Source organism: Mauremys mutica, chromosome 1 (genome assembly GCF_020497125.1).
Source record: "Mauremys mutica isolate MM-2020 ecotype Southern chromosome 1, ASM2049712v1, whole genome shotgun sequence".
Taxonomy (NCBI): Eukaryota; Metazoa; Chordata; order Testudines; family Geoemydidae; genus Mauremys; species Mauremys mutica.
In genome coordinates, this window is record NC_059072.1 from 109,492,817 (window position 1) to 109,515,542 (window position 22,726).

The window sequence follows — 22,726 nt, forward strand, 5'->3', positions numbered from 1 at the left end:
ATGAAAGTGGTTTTCTCTCCCCATGGACTGAAAGAGAGAGACAGAGTGCTGAAGGATGACTATTTTCCCACAGGTCTTTGTGTTATCCACAAGAGGGCGTCATTTGTGGCTGACTCTTTAGTTACTCGATCTCTTCGTGGTTATTTAAGAAAAGAATGTTTTAAGGCCAGATAGGCACTTTTATTCAGAGCTGAGGAGTGCTGCTTACTATGATTTCACAAGGTTCTTTTATAGGATACCATGTAAAAGGCATACTTTGCTGAATCCAATGAGAAAACAGGACAGACATATATGAGGGCATAGAAGAGGTGGTTCCCCTTTGCAGGGGCGGCTCTAGACCTCCCGCAGGCAGGTCCACCAAAGCCGGGGGACCAGCGGACCCTCTGCAGGCAAGCCGCCGAAGGCACCCTGCCTACTGTCCTTGTGGCGACTGGCAGAGTGCCTCCAGTGGCTTGCCACCCCAGGCACGCGCTTGGAGTGCTGGTGCCTGGAGCTGCCCCTGCCCCTTTGGAAGGTCCCAATTTTCATGTCCTATGCAAGTGTGATGGGACATCTACCTCATGCTGACCCTGCAGTGTTTAATGCAGTCCAGATGGACCAATTGACCAATTAGGCAGCTAATGAAGGAAGTCCAACTGGGCAGAAATAGGTGGGGCCTATAAAGCCCAGGAGCTGAAAGCAGAACAGGCTGCTAGGAAAAGGCAGACACTCATAGGAGAAAGGGAGGAGTAAGTGGAGGTTGCAGCCACTCCCTGGGAGGAGGTTTTAAGAAGTGGTAGGCCCAGGAAGATAAGGGGAACCAGTTGTTGGAAGCAGCCCAGGGATAGAGAAGTAGGGCCCGAGAGAGAGAGGGCCCAGACTGCTAAGCTGAGTGTCCTTGGACTGGAACCTGAAGAAGAGAGGGCCTGGGTTCCCTGACTAGCCACTAGGTGAGTGGCACAGAGGCAGTGAGTGAGAAGACTGAAGTTTAACTTTTTTAAGTTGTAGATTTTTTTTTTTAAATAAAGTAAGTTAGAGTATTTTAGTGTTAAGATGGATTCTACTGGAACATGCAGTCTTAATTTTTTTTTAAACAATATTTTTGTGAATTGTCCTATTTCTTAATAAGTGTCAAAAGTTTAACTCTGGTGTAAAAGGTCCTAAATCCATTTTTAGGTACCCCAATAAATAGCTTCCTGAGATGCTGAACACCCATTGATTTCAATAGTTCTGCACCTCTGACAATTTGGCCATTTCTTCTTAGGCTCCTAAATCCATGTCAGCATCTAAGTGTAAGTACCCAGTCTCAAGAGTTTTGATCATAATAAATACCAATAAGCCATAATAAATAAGGTGCTGTCAGGAGCTCCAGGGAGACCTTTGTTAAAATTCCATCACCAATTTGAAGGGAAGGTTTGGATGATGCCCCTCTTGCTGATGGTGTTTTCCTCTCTTCTGCGTGGAGTTAGAGTTAACTATTGCTCCCCAGGCTCATAAATGCACCCGTGAGACAGAGTGCTGGGCAACAGCAGCTGTACCAGTACTCTGATCATTGTTTCACCAATTAAATTGCCCCAGAGTAAACCTGACAGGCAAAACTCTCCCTAATTGACAGATTGGAATGGTCTGGGGAGAGTTCAAGTGCTAATTAGCACATTAGCTCACGGAGTAGAAGCCCCTCTTCCACTTCCTTCCTGTATTGTCAAGAGAGAGGATGAGGCAAGCTTTGAGAGTCAGAGCCAAGATAGAACTTGGAGGGAAAGAGCTCCTACCTCTCCTATCATAGGTCTAAGTGGCTGAGGAATTCTATGTTATAGCTAAGGTGCTGCATGATGGTGTAAAGATGGGGGGTGGCAGGGGGAGAGAGACACTGTAAATAAACCATATGTGGTGTTTACAAGCAAAAAGTCTCCAAGCAGACTGTGTGCACAGAAGATAGTTGGAGCAGAGGGGGTGCCAAGTTACATTTAGGTTCCTGTCTGGGGTCTTGCCTTGATCCAGGCAGAGGGAGAACCTCCCAGGGACGGGGTGTGTGTGAAGGACAATGGTAGAGACCCTGCATGGTTGATGGAATAATAAAAGGAGATGCAGAAGACCTATAGCTTCCAGCAGTCACACCATCTGGAGAGGCAGGTGTAACCCCTTTGGGGTTTTAGAGAGTATGGCGCCTTTAAATCTTTTTTCTAGGGGTGAGGGGGCGCAGTGAGAGAAAGGAGGGAAACCTGAGTGTGGGGTGGCTGGCTCTGGAGTTCTGGGGGAGAGAAGGGCTGCAGCCTGCAGGCCCTCAAAGTGAAGCAGCAGAGAACATATCGGGGACACCCCAGGACAGAACCCAGGAGGAGCACTGTGCCTGGGAGGAATCACTCGAGAAGGACAGGCTGGAGCTGGACTCAGTATCCCGGCTGCCCAAAGCTGCGTGGGGCTGTGAGTACTGGGGCTTGTGACTCTGCACTGGGAATAAGGAGGGAGGCTGCTAGCTAGTTAAGTGGGCAGGTGGTTGCTCTATGTGGCTTTGCAGAGAGCAGCAGAAGAGGGCACTGGAGGGGTTTGTTGGGGGAAAGTTCACTGGCGCCGAAGATGACCAGGAGCACCCAAGACTCAGCACTGGACTGGAACTTTGCTCAGGACTCCTGAACTCTGTGTGCAGACACATTGCTCGGTGTCTGCCCTTCCAGACTGTGCTACTACTGGGCCTGTGGGGCCTTGGTTTGGATGCAACCCTGTTCTTCTGCTCTCCCTGTATTTCCCCTTGTTGTATTTCTCCTCTCTTTCCTCTGTAAATAAATATCTCCCTTTGTTATATCCATTGTACTTTTCCTGTGGGTGTGGGTGTTCACTCCAGGGGGTTTGGAACAGGTGCCCCTGGGTGGAAGGGATTATTCCTGCGCGCGCCTTCTCTTGGCCAGAGTTGCCTGCAGAGCAGACTCCATCTTGGTCACAAGGGTGCTAAAGTTACACAGGCATCACTCAGCGGGCAGGCGGAGTAGCTGAAGAGTCTGCAGGACTTTAAACAAGAGCAAGCAAATGTACAGCAGCAAGTAGAAGACAATATTTGGGGGGGCAGAGTTTGAGAGCCAGAGGCAAGAGAAAGCTGGGAGTGAGAGAGCTTCTCCCTCATCTATCACTGCTCCAAGGGGCTGAAGACTTGCATTTAAGGTGCTGCACAGTGGTGTAAAGGTGATGGAGGAACACTGTAAGTAAACCACCTGTGGTGTTTGAGTAGAATCTGCAAGTAGTCTGTGTGCACAGAGGATGACAGAAGTGCAGAGAGCACCCTGTTACAGCCAGAGAGCACCAAATGTCAAGTATTAGTGCAAAAATAAATAAATGAATCCTGCAGGAGGGTAGTTCTGGAAGGCTCAGCAAAATCTTAATTCCTCCTCCACACATGCGCACACATTTCAAATTATACAAATTAAATGCTGTGGTATAGTTGTATGTTTTTCAGTAACAAAAGCTTAAATATGTCCATGCATTTAATTTAACTTTGTTTTGCCACCTGGTATTGTGTGATAGGAAAAGTGCTTTTGGTTAAATAAGAAAACAAATTAATAATTACTAGTCTTTTTGCCTTGTGTGTGTCTGTCTCAGAGACTAAGTGGGAGAATTTTAATAGGACCCCATCTTAAAATATTGTCAGCATATCACTAGTCTATTGAAAGAGTGCATATGTTCTATAGGATGACAATTAAAAAAAAATGGCAGGAGTTTTTTTAGATTTTTGAAATAGAAGAGATTTTGTCAATAGAGGTGGCTTTGGAACAAATTGATAAATAGTAATATATATCTGTGACTAGATGGCATTCACCCAAGTGTTCTGAAGGAACTCAAATGAAATGACATACCACATTTAATAATTCTGCACCGTGTTGCTTAAATCAGCCTCTGTACCCAATGCCTGGAGGATAGCTAATATAATGCTGATTTTTTTAAGAGTGTCCAGAGGCCATTCTGCCAATTACAGGCCCATAAGACTAACTTCAGTCCCAGGCAAATTGGCAGAAATGGCAGTAAATAACAGAATTATCAGAGACCTAGATAAACACAATAGGTTGGGGAAGAATCAACATGGCTTTTGTAAAGGGAAATTGTGCCTCACCAATCTACTAGAATTATTTGGGGGTGTCAACAAGCATATGGACAAGGGTGATCCAGTTGATAGAGTGTACACAGACTTTCACAAGGTCCCACATCAAAGCTTCTTAAGGAAAGTAAGCAGTTGTGGGATCAGTAACTGGTTAAAAGATAAGCAACAAAGGGTAGGAATAAATGGTCAGCTTTCACAGTGGAGAGAAGTACATAGTGGGTCCCCTAAGGATCTGTACAATGTATTCAAAAATGATCTGGAAAAGGGGGTTAAGAGTGAGATGACTAAATCTGCAGATAGAAAATTACTCAAGATAGTTAAGTACAAAGATGACTGCAAAGAATTACTGAAGTGGGTGACTTGGCAAGAACTGGCAGATGAAATTCAGTGTTGATAAGAGCAAAGCAATACATGTTGGAAAACCTAATCCCAACTAAACATACATAATGATGTGGTCTAATTTAGCTGTTACCACTCAAAGAGATCTTGGAGTCGGTGTGAAGAGTTCTCTGAAAACATCAGTGTGCAGCAACAGTTAAGCTAACCGTGTGAGGAACCTTTAGGAAAGGGATAGATAAAACAGAAAATATGCCACTATATAAATTCAGAGTTATATCTACACTTTGAATGCAGTGCTGGTCACCCCATCTTAAAAATATATAGTAGAACTGGCAAAAGGACAGAGAAGGGTAACAATGATTAAAGGTATGGAACAACTTCCATAGGAGGAGAGGTTAAAACGACTGGGATTGTTCATCTTAGAAAGAGATAACTAAGTATGGGGGGGGGGGGAAGGCTATGGAAGTCTATAAAATCATGAATGGTGTGGAAAAAGTGAGTAAGGAAGTATGAATCATCCTGTCATGTACCACAAGAACCAGGGGTAACAATGAAATTAATAGGCAGCAGATTTAAAACACAAATAAGGAAGTACTTCTTCACACAACACACGTTCAATCTGTGGAACTTGTTGCCATGGGATGGTGTGAAGGCGAAAAGTGTAACTGGGTTTGACAAAGAATTAGCTAAGTTCATGGAGGATAGATCCATCAATGGCTATGGTCAGGGATGCATCCCCATCATGCTCTGGATGTCTCTAAACCTACAACTGCAGAAGCAGGGACTGAACAACAGGGGATGGATCACTCAATAATTGCTCTGTTTTGTTCATTCCCTCTGAACCATCTGGTACTGGCCACTCTCAGAAGACAGGATACTGGGATAGATGGACCATTGGCCTCAACTAGTAGGGCCATTCTTATGTTCAGAGGGATGGGCTGAAGCAGATGTCCAGTGAAAGCAAGCTCCATATGCTAGAAGCTATCACAACAGAAGATCATTCATCTGCCAACAAGAAACTATGGTGGAATTCCTTAAAAGGCAGATGGTGTCACAATGCAAATACCAGTCTACAAGGAGACTTTGTATGTTATTGTTCTTTAGTCAGGAGAAATTAGAAGAAATCCAACTAGCAGAAAATGCAGTGGAAAATGAGGCGTATCCCAGGCTGGGATACAACATGGCATAGTCATGACATAAAGAAAGGACCTCAGCAGCAGAGGAGGCTCTTCACATTGAAAAATGTGAATTCAAGTATGCCCCAATGTAAGTGGGCCTTTTAAAGTGATGGATGTTGAAACACAAACTTATTGGCAGTATCCCATTGTACCTGTTACTGTGGTGTTGAGCTGGCTTGTGTAATTATACAAAAGAACCTAATATTTTCTGATAGCCAATAGGGAGGGAGAATGGTGGGATCTCACATTTGACATGTTACCTTACAGGTTTCAAGCTCTGGGGCTCTGTTCTTGTCCCAGGTGCTGAAAAGGTTAGATAACTGAAGCATGCCTTGCCTTTTGATACCTCCACCCTCTCATGTATCTTGCAGCTTGTTTGGTTTAAGGGAGACATGAACACGCCAGCTGAGGAAGCTGATATCCAGACAGTGCTGTGCCTCTGCCCAGGTAGGGAGAAGGTCACTATAGAGATAGGTAAAGTAATAAAAAGATCAAGATGGAGGCAGTATTTCTAAAGGTTAGGGGACTAGGACTAGGGGATGGGACTAGGCGGTATCTGAGGCAGGTTCTAGTCCCAGCTCTGCTGACTTGCTGTGTGACCATGGTCCCTGGCCCAGGCCATGTCTCAGTTTCCCCATCAATAAAATGGGGGTAAGGATAGGAAGGTGCTGCACGGAGCACCGTGTGAGAAGCTCAAACGTTGTCTTCCTCCCCACACAGGGCAGGCAGGCAGGCAGGCTGAGGCCGCTGCTTTTCCTTGGCAGGTAGAGGCCGCTTCCCCTCCGCTCCAGAGAGGGGTGCAGCGGGCAGATGAGCTCCGGGCCGCTCCCCGCAGAACTCAGGTGCAGGGCTGGGGGGGAGCGCAGCAAGGAGCATGCGTGCTGGGACGGGGGGAGGAGGGACGGCGAGGGGAGGCGGCGGCTGTTTATGTGCAGCTGGGCAGGCGGAGCAGCGGCAGAACGCGAGCAGCCAGCAGCGGCTCGGGCTCCTGCCTGCCCCGGCGGCACCATGCTGGCGCCGCTGCCTGCCCGCGCCCGGCAGGAGGAGGATGCCCCGCGCCCGCGAGGAGCCCGCCCGGCAGGATGGTGACAGCCTCCGCCAGCGGCAGGAGCCGGGACCGAGCGCTGCTGCCGCCGCCGCCTCCTTCTCTCCCCGCTGCTGCTCCAGCCCGGCCCGGCTCCGGCAGCTGCGTGGCGGCGGCCGCGGCGCTGCTGCTGGCCGGGCTGTGCGCCCTGTGCTACGGCAACTCTCTGCGGGGCGAGTTCGTGCACGACGACGTGTGGGCGATCGTGAACAACCCGGACGTGCGGGCGGCGGCCCCCTGGGCGGGCGTCTTCGCCAACGACTTCTGGGGCAAGGGCATGGCCGAGAACACCAGCCACAAGTCCTACCGCCCCCTCTGCGTCCTCACCTTCAAGTAAGTGCCCCGGCCCGGCCGGGCGCCCGTGCCCAGCTGCAGCCGGGCGCCTCCTGCTGGCTCCCGGGGGGGGGGGCGCGCAGGGGAGCTCTGCGGAGCCATGGCCCCGCCCCCGGCGAGCCCCGGGCAAGGGGGTGGGCAGAGGCGCACCCGGGGTTAAATTAACCCCGCGGGCGTTGAGAAGGGGGGCGGGACACGGAGGGCGGCTGCTTTAGCCCTGGGGGGCGCCAGCGGGCTGGAAGCAGGCGGGTTAGCCGCGCATCCCCCGGCAGTAGCAGCACCTGTGAGCGCCCCCTTCCTACGCAGCCGCCAGGGCGCCCCGAGGGGAGGGCGGGCTGGTGGGTGCACCCAGCCGGCGGGTTTCCCGGGGGGTTACTTGGCGGCTGGGGCAGCGCGGGGGCGCCTGTGGGTCCGCACTGGGAGGAGGAGGAGGAAGCAAAGGGCTTTTCGGGGCTTGCACCCCAGCGAGCGAGCCAGCCAGCCGCGGGCTCCGCGTGCCCCTCTTGGCTGGGGTGCTCCCCGCGGCGCTGGCCCGAGGGCGCGGGGCGGTCGAAGCCCGCCGTGCCCCGTGGGGCAGAGGGCGAGGCGGGGTTCTGGGGCACCAGCGCTGCCCGCCCTGGCCCGGGCATGTTTGGGGCTGGGGCTGGGAGGCGAGCTCCGTGAGTCAGCGTTTCTGAAGGGCGCGTGTGAGCAGTCCAGAGCCCGGTGAGGCGCGGAGAGCGGAGGCGAGCTCGAGTCGAAGCCTTGCGGGCTGCCTCCCCCTGAGCACCGGGGCCGGGTTGGCGGGGCTTGTGCAGCCCTTGTGCCCGGGGCTGTGGTGTCTCCAATCCGCCTGGGGAGGGAGCGCTGAGGGGGGGGGGGAACGCTGGGTTGGCATCAGAATCAGTTTGGGCCGAGGGGACTCGCTCTCTCCGAAGGGCAGGCAGCTTTCGCGGGAACTTCGGGGGTTCTTGGCAGGTGCACCAGCTCCGTGGCTGGCTGGTTCCGCAGCATCGGCACAGCCCCACCGTTATTCCTTCTGTGTTGGCTTTGTGTCCATTCAAGAAGAAAAGAATAAAAACAGCTTAGAAAGTGCTTCGTCTCTGAAATGATCATTTAAATGTTCTAATTCCTGTTCAACCCTCCCACCCCCCCTTAAAGAAACCAAACAAACGCCAGTGCCTTTCTGAAATCTCCTTCTGCAGTAAGAAAAGGAACATGACAGTTGTCTGCTGATCACTTTCAGTTACACTTCTGAGAGGAATATATTAGCAACACTCTTTAAAAGAACCCAAAGGGTCTGCCTTAAATACTACATTTCTTACTGTCTGACAGCTGCAACTCTCATGTCAGTCACTGAATGCAGACTCAGACAGCTATTCTGCATTAGATGGCCCTTATGCATCATATGCAGAATAGGCAGGGAACATTTTCTGTTACAAAAGAAAAGACAAGTTGGGCAGCAGCAAAGGAACTGACGGTTGTGCCCCACTAATCCGGAAGGGAAAACTGTCCCACTTTTTTAAAAAGGGCAGCAGTATCAGTGCATGTCCTTCTGGTTATCTTATTCCTTTTTTTACTGTTTTGATAAAACTCTTGATAATATAAAATATTTGATATATTGTAATAAAACACATTTTAAAATTGAGGGTCATGAACTCAGTATTGCTATGAGAAGACTTATGGTTACACTTATGGTCACACTTTAAGGTTATGTTTATAAATAATCGATTTATAAGCATGTTACAGACAAGCAGTATGTGCTATAGATGACTATAAGCACATCCGTGGAAGGTTTTATAAAAATGCTTATAATCAATTTATTAAACCTGTTGGACTCTAACAAATAACCATTAATTAAATCAGTTAATAATCATTTATAAAAACTAGTTGAAAATGGTACCTTAATATAAAGTGAAACCCATTAATGAAAACAAAATTTCTTATTTTTATGTGTAAAAAGCTGGAAGTGTTCTTGGTATTTTACAGGCAGGTCTGAAGGCAAGAACCTTGCCTTAAAGAGGTGCATTAGCTTTGCATAGACAAAACCACTTCTACATGGAGCCCCATTGACTTAATTGCTGCCAGGATCAGCATGCTTGGATCTGATGCCTAAATTATATGAGATGATTAGTGAAGTGCTTTTGAACTTTAACAGTATATCTAAAAATAAATGTTTCAGTATGCATTTTTTGTCTTTGAATCTGAACCAGCATTTGCCGATACTGTTTAATTAAAAACATATTTAGGATGAAATCATGCTTGATTTACCTATGCAGGTAGTTCTTTTGATAGTTAGTTGGACTGGTTTTGTTCGTGGGATTTGATCCTGAAGTATATTCATTTCAAAGTGTTTACTATATAGTTTTAATTTGATCAGTCCCTGGGCTGGGTGTTGGACAGGGAAGGAATCATTTTACTTCTTTAATACCTGGCTGCAGAGTGAAGAATAATTCAGCTCAAAGGCCTAAGAAGCCTCTGTGGGACCTTTGTGTTTTTTCCTCCTCACCATTGCCAGCAGCAGGGAGGTGGAGGATGGTGGGATCTGAGCAGAAGTGGGTCCTCTGGCCCCACTTCCTGAGAATTGTGCATAAGGGGCTCTCTCCAAGTGGTACTCCACTCCATGTGCATGCTTCCTGCATAAACATCCAGTCTCCCTCTTGCTCAGCAGAACATCACTGGTTCCACTGTGTAGAGACACACTTTCCCTCTGGTGGATTTACCCTATTGACAATAAAAAGCTTAAAAGAAATGGACCTTTTTAGCAAAATTGAAATAAAAATAGCATCCTAATACACTTTCCAGAGATGAGAGCATCCATTTAGGATGCTTAAGAAAATGGTGCATTGTGTGTATTTGCAGATTAGATTGAAGTTGGAATGTAATGGCTGAGCTACCCATTCAGCCATGCTATGTTGTCTAAGTGAAGATCAAGGGGTTTTAACAGTAGCAAGCTCCTGTGTGAGGCACCATTCATTATCCTCCTCTGGAATAAATTTATAATTCCAGCCATGGAATTTGTTCTATGCACATAATTCAGAGACCGTATGGATTTTGGATCATACTATAGCAAGATTCAAAAGAAATCTTTTGGGATTATATCTGCAACTCTCATTTTAGTCTCTCTCTTATTTATTCTTTAATAGCCATGCCCTTATTGTAACTATGAAATCAAGAGGAACAATTTGGGATGCCCTGTAGACTTTGAATTGACACTGAAACAAAGTCTATGACAGCAACTACCATGTTCTGAAAATGATTTTGCTTGAAAAACAACCTCCCCCCCCATCCATTAGAAGAATTTTAAAAGGACAGTCCTTAATACATTGGACTCAAGTGTTAAAACCAAGCAGTTAAAAACTTCAAAAAGTTATTTGACTTAATTCATATTATAGCAGAAAGACTAAAATAAAAATTTTAAATAAAAATCTTTAATTTCAAGATACAGTTAAGTTACAGATTAATAAATACATATCATGGATATAATTTATTCTGTGTATGCTCTCAATATGAACAATAAGAGGAGAGTTGAACAGCCTACATTACTGGAACCTTGAGCTAAAAATAAAATAATCACACTCTGGGTGCATTTTTTGTGTGTGTCTGGACATCAGCAAGCCAACCCCTCCCCCCACCCCAAGAAAAAAACAACCACCAAGGTGCGTCCCCCCACCCCATCCTCAATGTAAGTTCTTGGCTTTAAAAAAAAAAAAGTTAGTGTATTTGATCTTCTACAGTTCATTCTCTCCCTGCCTTACAAACAAACAAGTAAAATGTGTTCAAATAAGTGTGTGTGGGTGTGTATAATTTCCTAACAGCCAGTCCTTTGATTCCTCCTGGTCTCTTAGAAAGCACCCTGCTTAAATATATCTTGTGCATTGTCACTGGTAACAGAGGTTCTGTAGACCAGTTATGTCCTCAGTGGCACTTAGGTTACACACCCTTGCTTCTCATGGATTTGCACAACGTTGCTGATTTGGAACTTAGTAAACAATACTGTTGATGCAAAAGACAAAATAAAATCCTCAGCTCACACTCTCTTAACTGTTTGTTCTGCAAAACTAGTAACCAAAAAACAGTAAAACTTGCTTTTGTCACTCAAATGGGATATGACTGAGACAGCAAATCTGTGGAGTGATTAAGTAGCACTTTGATATAGTCATCAGAGTAGAACTGCGCTTTAAGGAGCAGCACTACCAGGCTTGGAGAGAAGTCTCTTCTAAATTCAAGAATTAACAAAAAACATGTTTCAAAGGACATTAAACAGATGTCATCCTGTTTTAACTTTGGTTTGGTGAACACAGCCTGTAAGGAAAATGAAAGGCATGCCCCTAAAGCCCATTTGAGATCCCATCAAACCAACAAAAGGCTCACCCTCTCACAAGATGGAGTGGGACACAGAAGTCAACAGATTATTTGGGACAAAAGATGGGGAAAAAAGGGATTGGAAGTGCAGTTCACAGCCCCCCCCCCAAAAAAAGAAAATGGATCCAGAGAGGGACACCCAGCAGAGAAACCTCAAAACACCCATTTCTCTTAGAAGGAGTTAGTGGAACTCTACTCAAATGTGTGAAGGGAACAGAAAAAGGCCTTGCAACTGCAGACAACCTCCTGTCCTGCTTCCTCTTCCTGTCCATCTTGGCTTATGTCAGGGGGAGATGGACAAGGAAGTCACGGGACTTTCTGGGTCTATGGATGAGGAGATAGACAGCTTTGGAGACTGAAGTTCTCTTCCCACAGAACTGGTGTAGAAGAAGGCAGTAGTGCATGCTTCCTTCACACTAACATGCCTTCTTAGGTGGAAGAGCAGTTAAATCTTTGGTCATTCATACACTGGTCTTTCTGCTGAGGTACACCAACAAAAAGGCTAATAGTGTTGGCTTTTGGGACATGGACACTTGGGAGTTAGACTGAGAACATCATCTCTTTTCACAAAGAGCACTGTATTGCTGTCAGCAGTAGCTTGGAGGGTGTGATCCAAGGCCCACTGAAGTCAATAAAAAGACCCCCATTGACTACAATTTCCTTTGGATCAGACCTTTAGCGACTGTGAACCTCTGGGTTAGATTTAAACAACAGCCAAGAGGTAAGATGTTAAGTAATCCATTACCAGCCATCCAAACTGTCCAGTCATCTACAGGTAAACCCTTCTGATTTCCAGGTGGATGGGTGGGGACAATGGCAGTGGAGTGGACTTTAATGTTAGGGAGTTAAAAATAAAATAAAAATGGAGTCCCCAGATTTTTGTTTTACTTTTGTAACAATGTATTATTGTGTTACAGTTTGACACCACACAGTGAGCTGTAATTTATAAGGCTAAATACTCAGGCTCCCAGGTATTATGACTTGCTGTACAATCATTTCATAGCAGCGCTACTACACTTAGGATTATGTCCGTGTTCTCCTTACACATCCTATTTCGGTTGTTATAAATTTGACCATAAAAATCAGTCTCTATACTGAAACTTATTATACGTGACCTGAAACTGATGCACATTTTAAACTGTTGTTCACCAAATGCATATATATATTTAAGAACGGCCATACTGAGTCAGACCAAAGGTCCATCTAGCCCAGTATCCTGTCTTCCAACAGTGGCCAATGCCAGGAGCCCCAGAGGGAATGAACAGAACAGGTCATCATCAAGGGATCCATCCCCTGTTGTCCATTCCCAGCTTCTGGCAAACAGAGGCTAGGGGCACCATTCCTTCCCATCCTGGCTAAGAGCCACTGACAGACCTATCCTCCATGAACTTATCTAGTTCTTTTTGGTACCCTGTTATAGTTTTGGCCTTCACAACATCCTCTGGCAAAGAGTTCCACAGGTTGACTGTGTGTTGTGTGAAGAAATACTTCCTTTTGTTTGTTTTAAACCTGCTGCCTATTAATTTCATTGGTGACCAGTGTTTCCTCTAATTTTTCCCACACATGTGCGGAATGAATTTTGTTATGTGCACCAATATGGAGGTGATGTGTGACACATCACTTTCATATTGGTGCACATAACAAAATTAATATGGTGGGGGTGGGGCTGAGAGGTTCAGAGTGTGGGAAGGAGCTCAGGGCTGGGGCAGAGGGTTGGGGTGTGTGTGTGTGTGTCTGGGGAGGGTGAGGGCTCTGGCTGGGGGTGTGGGATCTGGGGTGGGGCTGGGGATGAGGTGTTTGGGGTGCAGCAGGGTACTCTGGGGCTACGGCGGGGAGAGAAAGGTACTCTGGTGCTCCAGCTCTCTCTTCCTGCAGCAGCACCTGGGCTGGGGGGGAGAGGCACCTCTCCCACTGCGGCAGCTCTGGGGTGAGAGCCACGGGATAGGTGCCCCTCCCCCGGCCGTGGCAGGTCCCAGCCAGGCAGGTTCTCTGAGTGCTTGCACAGCGCTAAATAGGCTGCTGCATGGCCACGCAGCTTACAGGGAACTTGGTGACCCCTAGTTCTTGTGTTCTGAGAGGAAAGTGAACCAGAGTGGAATGTTTAATATTTAGTAGCAGATATTTGGTGCTGTCTTCATTGGTGCGTTTTCTGTTTAGCTTTATTTTTCAGGTGTTTTCTCTGACCTCTCTCTCATTCCATTCCTTTCATACCAATTTCACCCATTATTTCCCTCTTCCTTCCTTTCCTTATAAAGCTGAGCTTTGGACCAGCCTTTCCTCCCAGCTGGAGGAGCCTTGTCAATGCTTTTCGAGTACATTAAAATGAATTACGATTGGTGCTGTGATTGTCTAGTGGCATTTCTTTGCGTTCGGCCTCCTGTGTTTTGGACTCTTATGCCAGGGCTTCTTTTCCCCCTTTTAGTTTGTCTGGCTCTCACTTGTTACACTCTCACCAACAGGCTGAGACTGGAAGTCAGAGCTGAAAGATTATGTAATAAGTTACTCCAAATTCAGTTAAAAATTCTAACATCCATCTGGTTTGAAATCTACCCTTGATCATGCAGAATAACTCCAGTGTAATCTTCACTAGTACTGTCTGCTGATGACTGATTACTGTGACTGTGTCCTTTGAATACGTTTTGATCCTGGTCCTCTTTCAAGTGAGTAGACAAGTAGTCTGATGGGGCTGGAAAGCATCTACTTTTGGAAATCTCTCTACCAGTGCAGTGATATTTCCTGAAAGATAGAGAGCCTTTTGGTTAACAGCTTTGCTATACATGAATTTGCTATACATTTGTTGTGGTTTTAACCTTATTTGAGAATAATTTTAGAGGTAGCCTCTGATGTGTGTTGCCCTCTTCTTCATTATTCAACACCTCTATAAAGTGTTCTACTATATTGTCAATTTGTACATACAGTGGGTCAATTTTTTTTAATTGCTAGGCTACTATGTGGAGTCAGAACCTGAAACCATGTGAATCTTGGTTGCATTAGTTTGTTGAATATCAAAAACAGTCCAAATTTTCTGCTGCTTTTGCCTGTGAAGACCCATAAATATTGCACATTCATATTTGTCACTCCTGATGAACCATACCTCCATAGAACCTTCTGTTCTTCTCTACAACAGAGCAGAGGTAAAGGGGAATGTGTTGTTTTCGTTTGAGTACAAACCTCAGTACCTGTCTGGTACATGGTAGCTGTTACATTCCAAGAGGATTAGTGTGACTGCCTCCAGTTATAAAAGACTGAAAATGTGGTGGTGAAGAAGTCTTTTGGGGCTTACACTCCACTACACTCAAAGTGGAGTAGCACTAAAGAATTACCAATACAGAGTGTTCTACACTTGAAAAATGATACCTATCTTCCAATAATAGTGCAACTGCATCAGTGCTAGCCACAGTGTAAATCAGGGGCGGGCAAACTTTTTGGCCTGAAGGCCACATTGGGTTTTGTAAATTGTACGAGGGCCGGTTAGGGGAGAGGGTCATGGCCCAGCCCCCACCTCCTATCTGCGCCCCCCCGGGAATCCTGTCCCATCCAACCCCCCCTGTTCCCTGACAGCCCCTCTGGGACCCCTGCCCCATCCACATACCCCTGCTCCCTGTCCCCTGACGCCTGACCATCCCCAGACCCTTGCCGCCCCATCCAACCCCTCCTCTCATTCCTGACAGCCCCCCTGAGACTCCTGACTCATCCAACCCCCTGTTCTTCCCCCAACCACCCCGACCCCCTATCCACACCCCTGCCCCCTGATCACCACCCTGAACCCCCCTGCCCTTTATCCAACCCCCGCCCCCACTCCCTTACCGCGCTGCTTGGAGCACCGGTGGCTGGTGACGCTAGAGCCGTGCCACCCAGCTGGAGCCAGGCCACGCTGCCGCCACCATGTAACACAGAGCACTGGGTCAGGCCAGGCTCTGCAGCTGCGCTGCCCTAGGAGCTCGCAGCTCCGCCACCCAGAGCATTGCACCAGTGGTGGAGCGAGTGAGCTGAGGCTGTGGGGAGGGAGGACAGCAGGGGAAGGGCCAGGGGTGAGCCTCCCGGGCCAGGAGCTCAGGGGCCGGGCAGGACGGTCCCGCGAGCCGGAAGTGGCCCACGGGCCGTAGTTTGCCCACCTCTGGTGTAAATCCTAGTAGGGCTTGGGCATTTTTTGGTTACTATGGGTTTTCATGGTATGCTGAAGGAAAATATTTGAACCTTGTCTATTTAACACTTTTACAGCTGTTAGCACTAGTGCAGCTAGACCACTGTCAGAACACAGGTGCACATTTTTTTAGCATATGGTAGATGCATTCTTAGAGTTCATTGTAAGCAGACTCCACTTTATAGTACAGTATAGTGAAATCTTGCACTGGCATACCTAGTTGGCCATTTTCAGATATTATTTCATGATTTATGTGAAGATGTAAAGAAAATGGAAAACCAGAAAAAGCTTAATTGCTCAGTTGGCATCCCCTATTACATTAATTTGTACAGATATATAAAAGCCTGCATTTAAATCTCCATCTCTCCAAGATTTGTAATGAGCTTTGGGATCCTATAAGTGAGAATTTTCATTAAGAATTATTTGCTGCAACAAATTATCATAATTATGCTATGCATTTCCACTTCATACTGTGTTGTATTTTTGTCAGTCTGTTGAAAATAATAAAACAGATTAAACTAAACACAAGCTGTCCAGGGAAAATAACAAGGTCCATAAAAACACAAACTCTCTAATTATGGTTTACAATATTTTTAAATCATGAGAATTTAAAAAAAAAAGAAAAGGCTGATTGGGTATTTGTGTGTGTCTAAATGGATGAAAAGCACTATATAAGTGCCAAATGGTGTTGGTGCTTATATATGACATAACTAGCTTTCTCAAACAAATTCCATTTTTAAGTCACTCTCAAGTTTCTATTAGTTCTGTGTCCAAAAAAAAAAAAAGCTAAATAGAATTCAGCAGATTAACTTGGCAATGTTTCATAGAGATCAAGGCTGAACACTGGGGTCAAAAGTTATGAGCAGTAGAGGGTTATGCAAATTTTTCTGTTTTCCCCCACGAAGGAAGGAGATGAACATTAGGATTCATGTGCTTTCATCATTCTGCATGGGAAAGAATACCTTTTCCCGAGGGCAAGATTGTGCTCTTACCAATTCAGCTGGACAGGGCCATAAGGAGAAAGGTCCATCCTACACCACACAGTAACATGGCGAGCTGTAACTTACCAGGCTCACTTACATGATAAGGGATCCTTTGGAAACTGTCCCCAAACCAAAGGGATACACCCTCTCTAATGTTGTTCTTGAACAGATTTTATTACACTAACAAATCAAGAAATTTCAAGATTAAATGCTGCTTTTTCTTTTCCGTCTGTGTATGGGTTTGGCAATGGTTTCTGAGCAGTGTGTGATGCTATGAACTATCTATGTTGCAATACTTAGACACAAAGGGATGAGTTGAGGCCAGAGTCTCTGCTTCAGCATGGAATTATCTTGGAGCTCAGCTCTCCTTGGTGGGGGAGTACCCACACCAGAGAGTTCTACTCATGAATTTTCCAGTGAGTTCTCTCATTCTGTATGGGGTGGGTGGCCATTTCCCCCTAGAAGATTCTAGCAGTTACACCTCCTCGTGCTTGTGGATTCTCTTCCCCCCTCCCCCAGCCCCCCAATCTCCTGGAGGCCCTTTGTTCTTGAACTGCTGTTCACCAGTACCTGGATGGCATAATCCCCCACCTAACAGTCGCCCTTGAACCTCCTCTTCCATGAGGGGTACACAGGTGTATTTCCGAATTGCAGAATGGGTAGCAGTGAAAGACTGCAATAGTTTAAGCTGTGATTCTGCTTCCATTTAGTAGATTGGCAAAGCACCATTGATTTCAGTAGTGAAAGATCAAGCTCTATGTTGCCAGTAACTTCCAGTGGGTTCTCCTATGTATTTCTTCAAGAGGGGCGAAGGATTAGTCAGAGCTTTGCCAGATGAGATGCTCCACTCCAGAGCCACAGGGTCAGGTAGTCACAGAGATGCTACACAGGGTCTTTTGCAGGGTGGGAGGGATGATACCATGGTGGTGGTACTCTTTTTGTGTACCCTCTTCATCCAGCCTATATCATTGGAATGCTATTAGGGGACACCTTCCTTGGCTGATAAGGAGGAAAGATTGAAAGGGTCTGGTTGGCCCGAAGACACAGCTTCCTTATTGGAGTTCCCTTACAGAGCTCAGCCAAGGAGAAGACAGGGTTGGAGATATATCTTTCTAAAATATATGCTTTAGCTCAACCATAGACGTTATGGTCTTGATGTAGGAATTCTACTGAGTCAGGTTCTGTGGCTTGTGATGTGCAGGATGGTCAAACTCTTAGATCCTAATGGTCTTTCCTAGCTTAAAAAAATTACAAAAATATAACATGAAATCAAAGGTTTCTCAGTTGAAGGCCAGTCTGCAATTGGATGAGTCAGAGAGAAAACCTTGCACACCTATATGCTACTCCTGAATGGGGCATTCCAGATGCTTCTTTCCATTAAGCTGGAGTTTGAGAGGCCTTCATTTCAACTGGAAGTTAATTTCAAAGGACTACAAGGATCTGTCTCCTTATTTTAACCCTCCCACCCCTTTTCTCTCCCACTTACTGAGCTATGCACAGTGGATACTTAATAGTATAATAATGCCCAATGCCAAAAGTGAAGAGAGGACTGGACCCAAACTAGGGCTTGGTGGGTTGGGAGGGGAGGTGCTTTTGTCAACTTCCCCATTCCTACTCTGCAGCACTCTGCTGTGGAGCTTTTTGGCTTTATGTAGGAGGCTGCCCTTTCCCTTGGACAGTAGGTGACCCTACTATGTAGCCTTGTGAAGCTTGTATAGCTTGGAAGGCCATGGATGGATTTTTGGCTGATTGAAGTGCTATATTTGTGCACACATACTGTGTATAACAATCGCAACCACTATCAACATTTCAAAAGATTTCTAGTGAGATTGTTTCAGGACAAAAGAATGTTTCCTTCACCATTTGGCCTAATTTGTTATGACAAATAATAGCCTTAGCAGAAATGAAACAACACCTGCACATTTTCACATTTAATGTTCATGGACCACCAAAGACGGCAAATTATATATAATACGTGCACACACACATGTGCATATTCCTACTCAGATTTTACAGTTTAATGGAAGGCTTATCCTAGTAATGTTTTGTTTTGCTTTTTAAAAAAAGGAATAGCCAGACTATTAGGTTATTGCTATTTCATACGTAGCAGCTACTCTAAAGAAACAACATTAGGTAAATCTCTCCTATTGTAGGCCGGTGATGCTTGGCCCTTCGCTGGGCATTCAGTGGAATGGATTCAAGGAGCATTCCCTCCCCAATGTGTACTCTCCCTAATGATCAGGTGCTGATGTACTGTCCTTGGACTGAGAGGAGTGCAAAGACTACATTACCTACTCCCTTGGAGGCACATTGTTCCCACCACCAGCACTGTATCATCGAGTGGGAATGACAGATGGGGGTGGGGGACAAATACCTCCCCATGAAGGCATTCAAAGCAGGCTTGGGGATTTCAAGAAGACTGCCACTCTACAACAGAATGGTCCCTTGGGCCAGGGCAGGACTGCCCCTCACTCTGCTCTGTGCATTGCAAGTACCATTTAGCCCTGCAGGGCATGATGCTACTGTATATTTTAGGCTGAAATTTGGTTTGAATGTATTGTTTACTTTTTTCTCATTTTGTGATGGGTGGGAGGGCAGCTTGTACCAGAAGTGAAGCTCAGGGTGGACATATCTCACAGGGGAGAAAAAAGGCTTCATTCAAGATTTTTTGATCATTCATATGAATTGAAGTCCTGTCAAAATATAGCTGCATAAAGCATTACTTCAAAGTCCAGGGTTAGGTTATGCCAAAGTTGTATTTTTCCCAAACTCCTTTAGCTCAGTGACTACCTCCAAAGTGTTCCTGTGGGAACAAAAATGTAATACACAAGTAAGACTCCTTCCCTGTTAAAGTTAGATTGACTGGTCAAAATGCAGCCTAGGGTAGATAAAGATCTATCAATTGTAAGCTGTAGAAAGTATTTATAAAAAAACAGATGATGTCTGGGCTTCACAAACTCGCCAATTCTCATCTGATTCAGAAAAACCAAGGTGTTTACATAGTAATAACAAGTCAAGGGCATTGCTCTCAAGCCATGGGGAACTGCAGTCTGACCCTTAGTAAAAGCAAATATAGGGATTGCTGCCCCTTAATGTGTGGTTTAGTCTACATGCAAAATATTTGAACTGATTTTATTGGGTGTCATTTCTTTTGTCATCTTTTTAAAAATTTCCTTTAACATTTTAATTCCAACTCTTTCTTGTTTGTATGTGGCATCTAGGTCAGTGTTTCTTAACCTTTTTGATACCAGGGACTGGCTTGCTGCCTTCCTAAACTGTGTCAGGGAGATCTCAGGGACACCGGTCCATGAACCAGTCGTTGAAACACTGATCTAGAAGACATAACCAAATGGACAAATATGGTTAATTCTAATTAATTTGATTCCATTTTCAACTGTATGTAAAACAAATCCTGTTAAAAACTGTTAAATAAGTTGGCAGTAAGTACAGTGAGGAGACAAGTTTATGAATATCTTGTGAAAAGAAATTCTTAGCAGTTAGTCACTATTTCCTTTTGTGGCAGTCACAAATAATGAGTAGTGCTGTTGTCTCATCAGCAGAGAACCTGAAGGGATAGCAACTAATGTGTCTTGTCACTGAACATTCTGCAAAAACAATTTCTGATGGTAGAGTGGATTCCTGGTGTAGACCCAGGAATCATGGCTTTAATTGGTCACAAGCGAAGATACCAGTTCTTGTTTCGAGTGCTTGCTCATATCAATTCCAGTTAGGGGTGTGCGCGTGCCGCGTGCACGGATGTTGAAAACTTTTTCCCTAGCAGCTACCTGTCGGGCTGGCTGGGGAGCCCCCTGGAGTGGCGCCGATATGGCACTCTATATAAGATCCTGCCAGCCCCACCCCCCTTCAGTTCCTTCTTACCACCCGTGATGGTTGTTGGAACAATGGTCTCTTGTTATCAAGTGTTCCACTAATCCCTAGCTTTCTCTTATCTTAGTAGTTACCTTTGTTAGTTAATTGTTGATAGTTATCTTAGTGTTAAGTGTAGTTTAGTAGTTGGGTGCAGTTCTGCCATTCAACAACTGCCCTGCAGGGCTCTGGGGCATGCCGTCCCAGGGCTTCAAACCCTGCAGTTCTTGAACAAGCCCATGCCCATTGGTGATCCCCATGACTCCTGCCTTAGGTGTCTGGGGGAGGCCCATCAGGCTGACAAGTGTAAGATCTGCAAAGCATTCAAGCCCCGAACAAGAAAAGAGAGGGAATCCGCCTCAAGCAACTCCTCATGGAGTCCACATTGCATCCCTCCCAAGACGCAGGACCAAGCGCCTCGGTGCACAGTGCTCCCCCAACAGTACTGGTCACGGCACCACAGAAGATCCTGTGCCCGCCTCGGGACTGACAATCTCCCAGGCCCCAAAGTTGTCCACCTTGGCACCGCTCCCACTCCCCTGTCTCTCGAAAAAAGCAAGCCTTGGGAGGACCCTCCGTTCGGCCCGAAGCGGTTGCTGCGGCCCCAACTGAGCAAACTTTGGACCAGGCCTCTAAACCTGACAAAGCCGCTAGGCCCCGGTCTGCTCAAGCCAGTCCCATGCCACAAGGGACCTTACAAGTGACGGAGGTTACACTGCCTTCCACTCCAGATACCTTTGAGGCTGCCAGAGGGCTTATTGGTGTCCCTGATTCAAGCACCATCTCCAGCCTGAGTCCCGGTACTGTCTAGGGGTAAACCGGCAATGTTCGTACTGTCAGCTCCCAGACCAGCATCTCCATGCTGCTCTGAGTCCCGGCATCGTTCAGGGTCCCAGCACCACTCCACATACTGGTCTGACTCATGACACCAGTTAGACTTGTGGCGCTGGTCCGTAGCCTCAACCTTCGGAGCCGCTCACACTTGAGGTCGCCGTTGATTGCCAGAACATGGTTCTGCTTGAGGTCCAGATCGCACTCGGCAACCTTGCAGCACTGTTCAGACTGGTACCTTTCGGGGCACCAATCCCCGCACCGGTTGTTGCCACGGCACTGACCCAGGACTTGTCGCCGATCCACTTCGCAGCACCAGTCTCCATGGCGGCACCGTGTTCCCTCATGGCACCATGCTCCCTGGCGCGGCACCAGTCTCCACCGCAGCACCGGTCGCGATCACGGTCAACATTACGACACCGATCACCGTACGACCCTTGTCTGCCAAGGGACTCGGTGCCCCCCTCATTCCATTTGTGCACCGCTCCCCCATGACCGTCACACTCCCAATCCCCTTCCAGTAGATCGGGGAGAGCTTCAGGGGCTTCGGACATTCCCCAGTTGGGCCCAGGAAGCCTTGGTCACAACCCCTCGGTGTCCCACTGGCTACCCCCTGGGGCATATCAAGCCCAGGGCACCCCTTCTGTTGCCCGCTCATTGACACAATCAGGCGCCCAGCCTCCTGAGGCGACCCTCAGCCACCCTCCTTCAGACCCGGAGCAACCCATGGAGTCAGCCCCTGTGGTAGAAGCTACCCCAGGCGCCCAGGAAGATCTGGCCACAGCAGACCAAGGGGCCACTTCCAATCCGACTCCCCTAGTGGTGTCATCCTCGTCTTCCCCTGACAAGGCTGTGGCTGGCACGTCCACCTCTGGCCCATCCCCCCTGGACTTTAGAGTCCTGCAAGAACTACTTAGGCGCGTAGCCCTAAATATGAACCTCCAAGTTGAGGAGGTTGTGGAGGAGGAGGATCCTATGGTGGACCTCTTAGGCCCAGAAGGACCTTCCAGGATGTCCCTCCCCATGAACAAAACAATCCAAACCAATGCCAAAGCTCTCTGGCAAATTCCGGCCTCCATCCTCCCCACAGCCAAAGGGGTGGAAAGAAAGTACTTTGTCCCCACCAGGGGATACAAATACCTTTTTACCCACCCTGCCCCATGTTTGCTTGTGGTAGACGCGATGAACGCAAAAGAGTGACAGGGCCAAAAAGGGCCTTCCCCCAAATCAAAGGACCCCAAGCGGCTGGACCTTTTCAGAAGAAAAGTTTACTGGTGGCCTTTCGTTGTGGATTGCGAACCAGCTTGCAATCCTCAGTAGATACAATTTCAACTCGTGGTCTGCGGTCCTTAAGTTCCAAGACTTTCTTCCAGCGGAGGCTCGTATGGAACTGGGGGCCATTGGCAAGGAGATCAAGTTGGTAGCTTGAACCTCCTTTCAGGGTTCCCTCAATGCCGCGGATGCGGTTGCACACACTCTGGCATCCGGCGTCACCATACGTCAAAACGCCTGGCTCCAGTCATCAGGTCTTCCGCCTGAGGTGCAACACACCATACA

The 22,726-nt window shown here is 47.0% G+C and overlaps 1 protein-coding gene across 2 annotated transcripts in view; it reads left to right on the top strand.

The window, feature by feature from the left end:
• Window positions 1–6,826: 6,826 nt before the first annotated feature.
• Window positions 6,827–22,726, top strand: part of TMTC1 (transmembrane O-mannosyltransferase targeting cadherins 1) — a 196,382-nt gene continuing 180,482 nt past the window's right edge. For both annotated transcript variants that reach the window (XM_045002256.1, XM_045002255.1), the window contains exon 1: window positions 6,827–7,000. In XM_045002256.1, coding sequence (XP_044858191.1) covers window positions 6,945–7,000 — 56 coding nt within the window. In that variant the 5' untranslated portion in view covers window positions 6,827–6,944. The remainder of the gene's footprint in view (window positions 7,001–22,726) is intronic.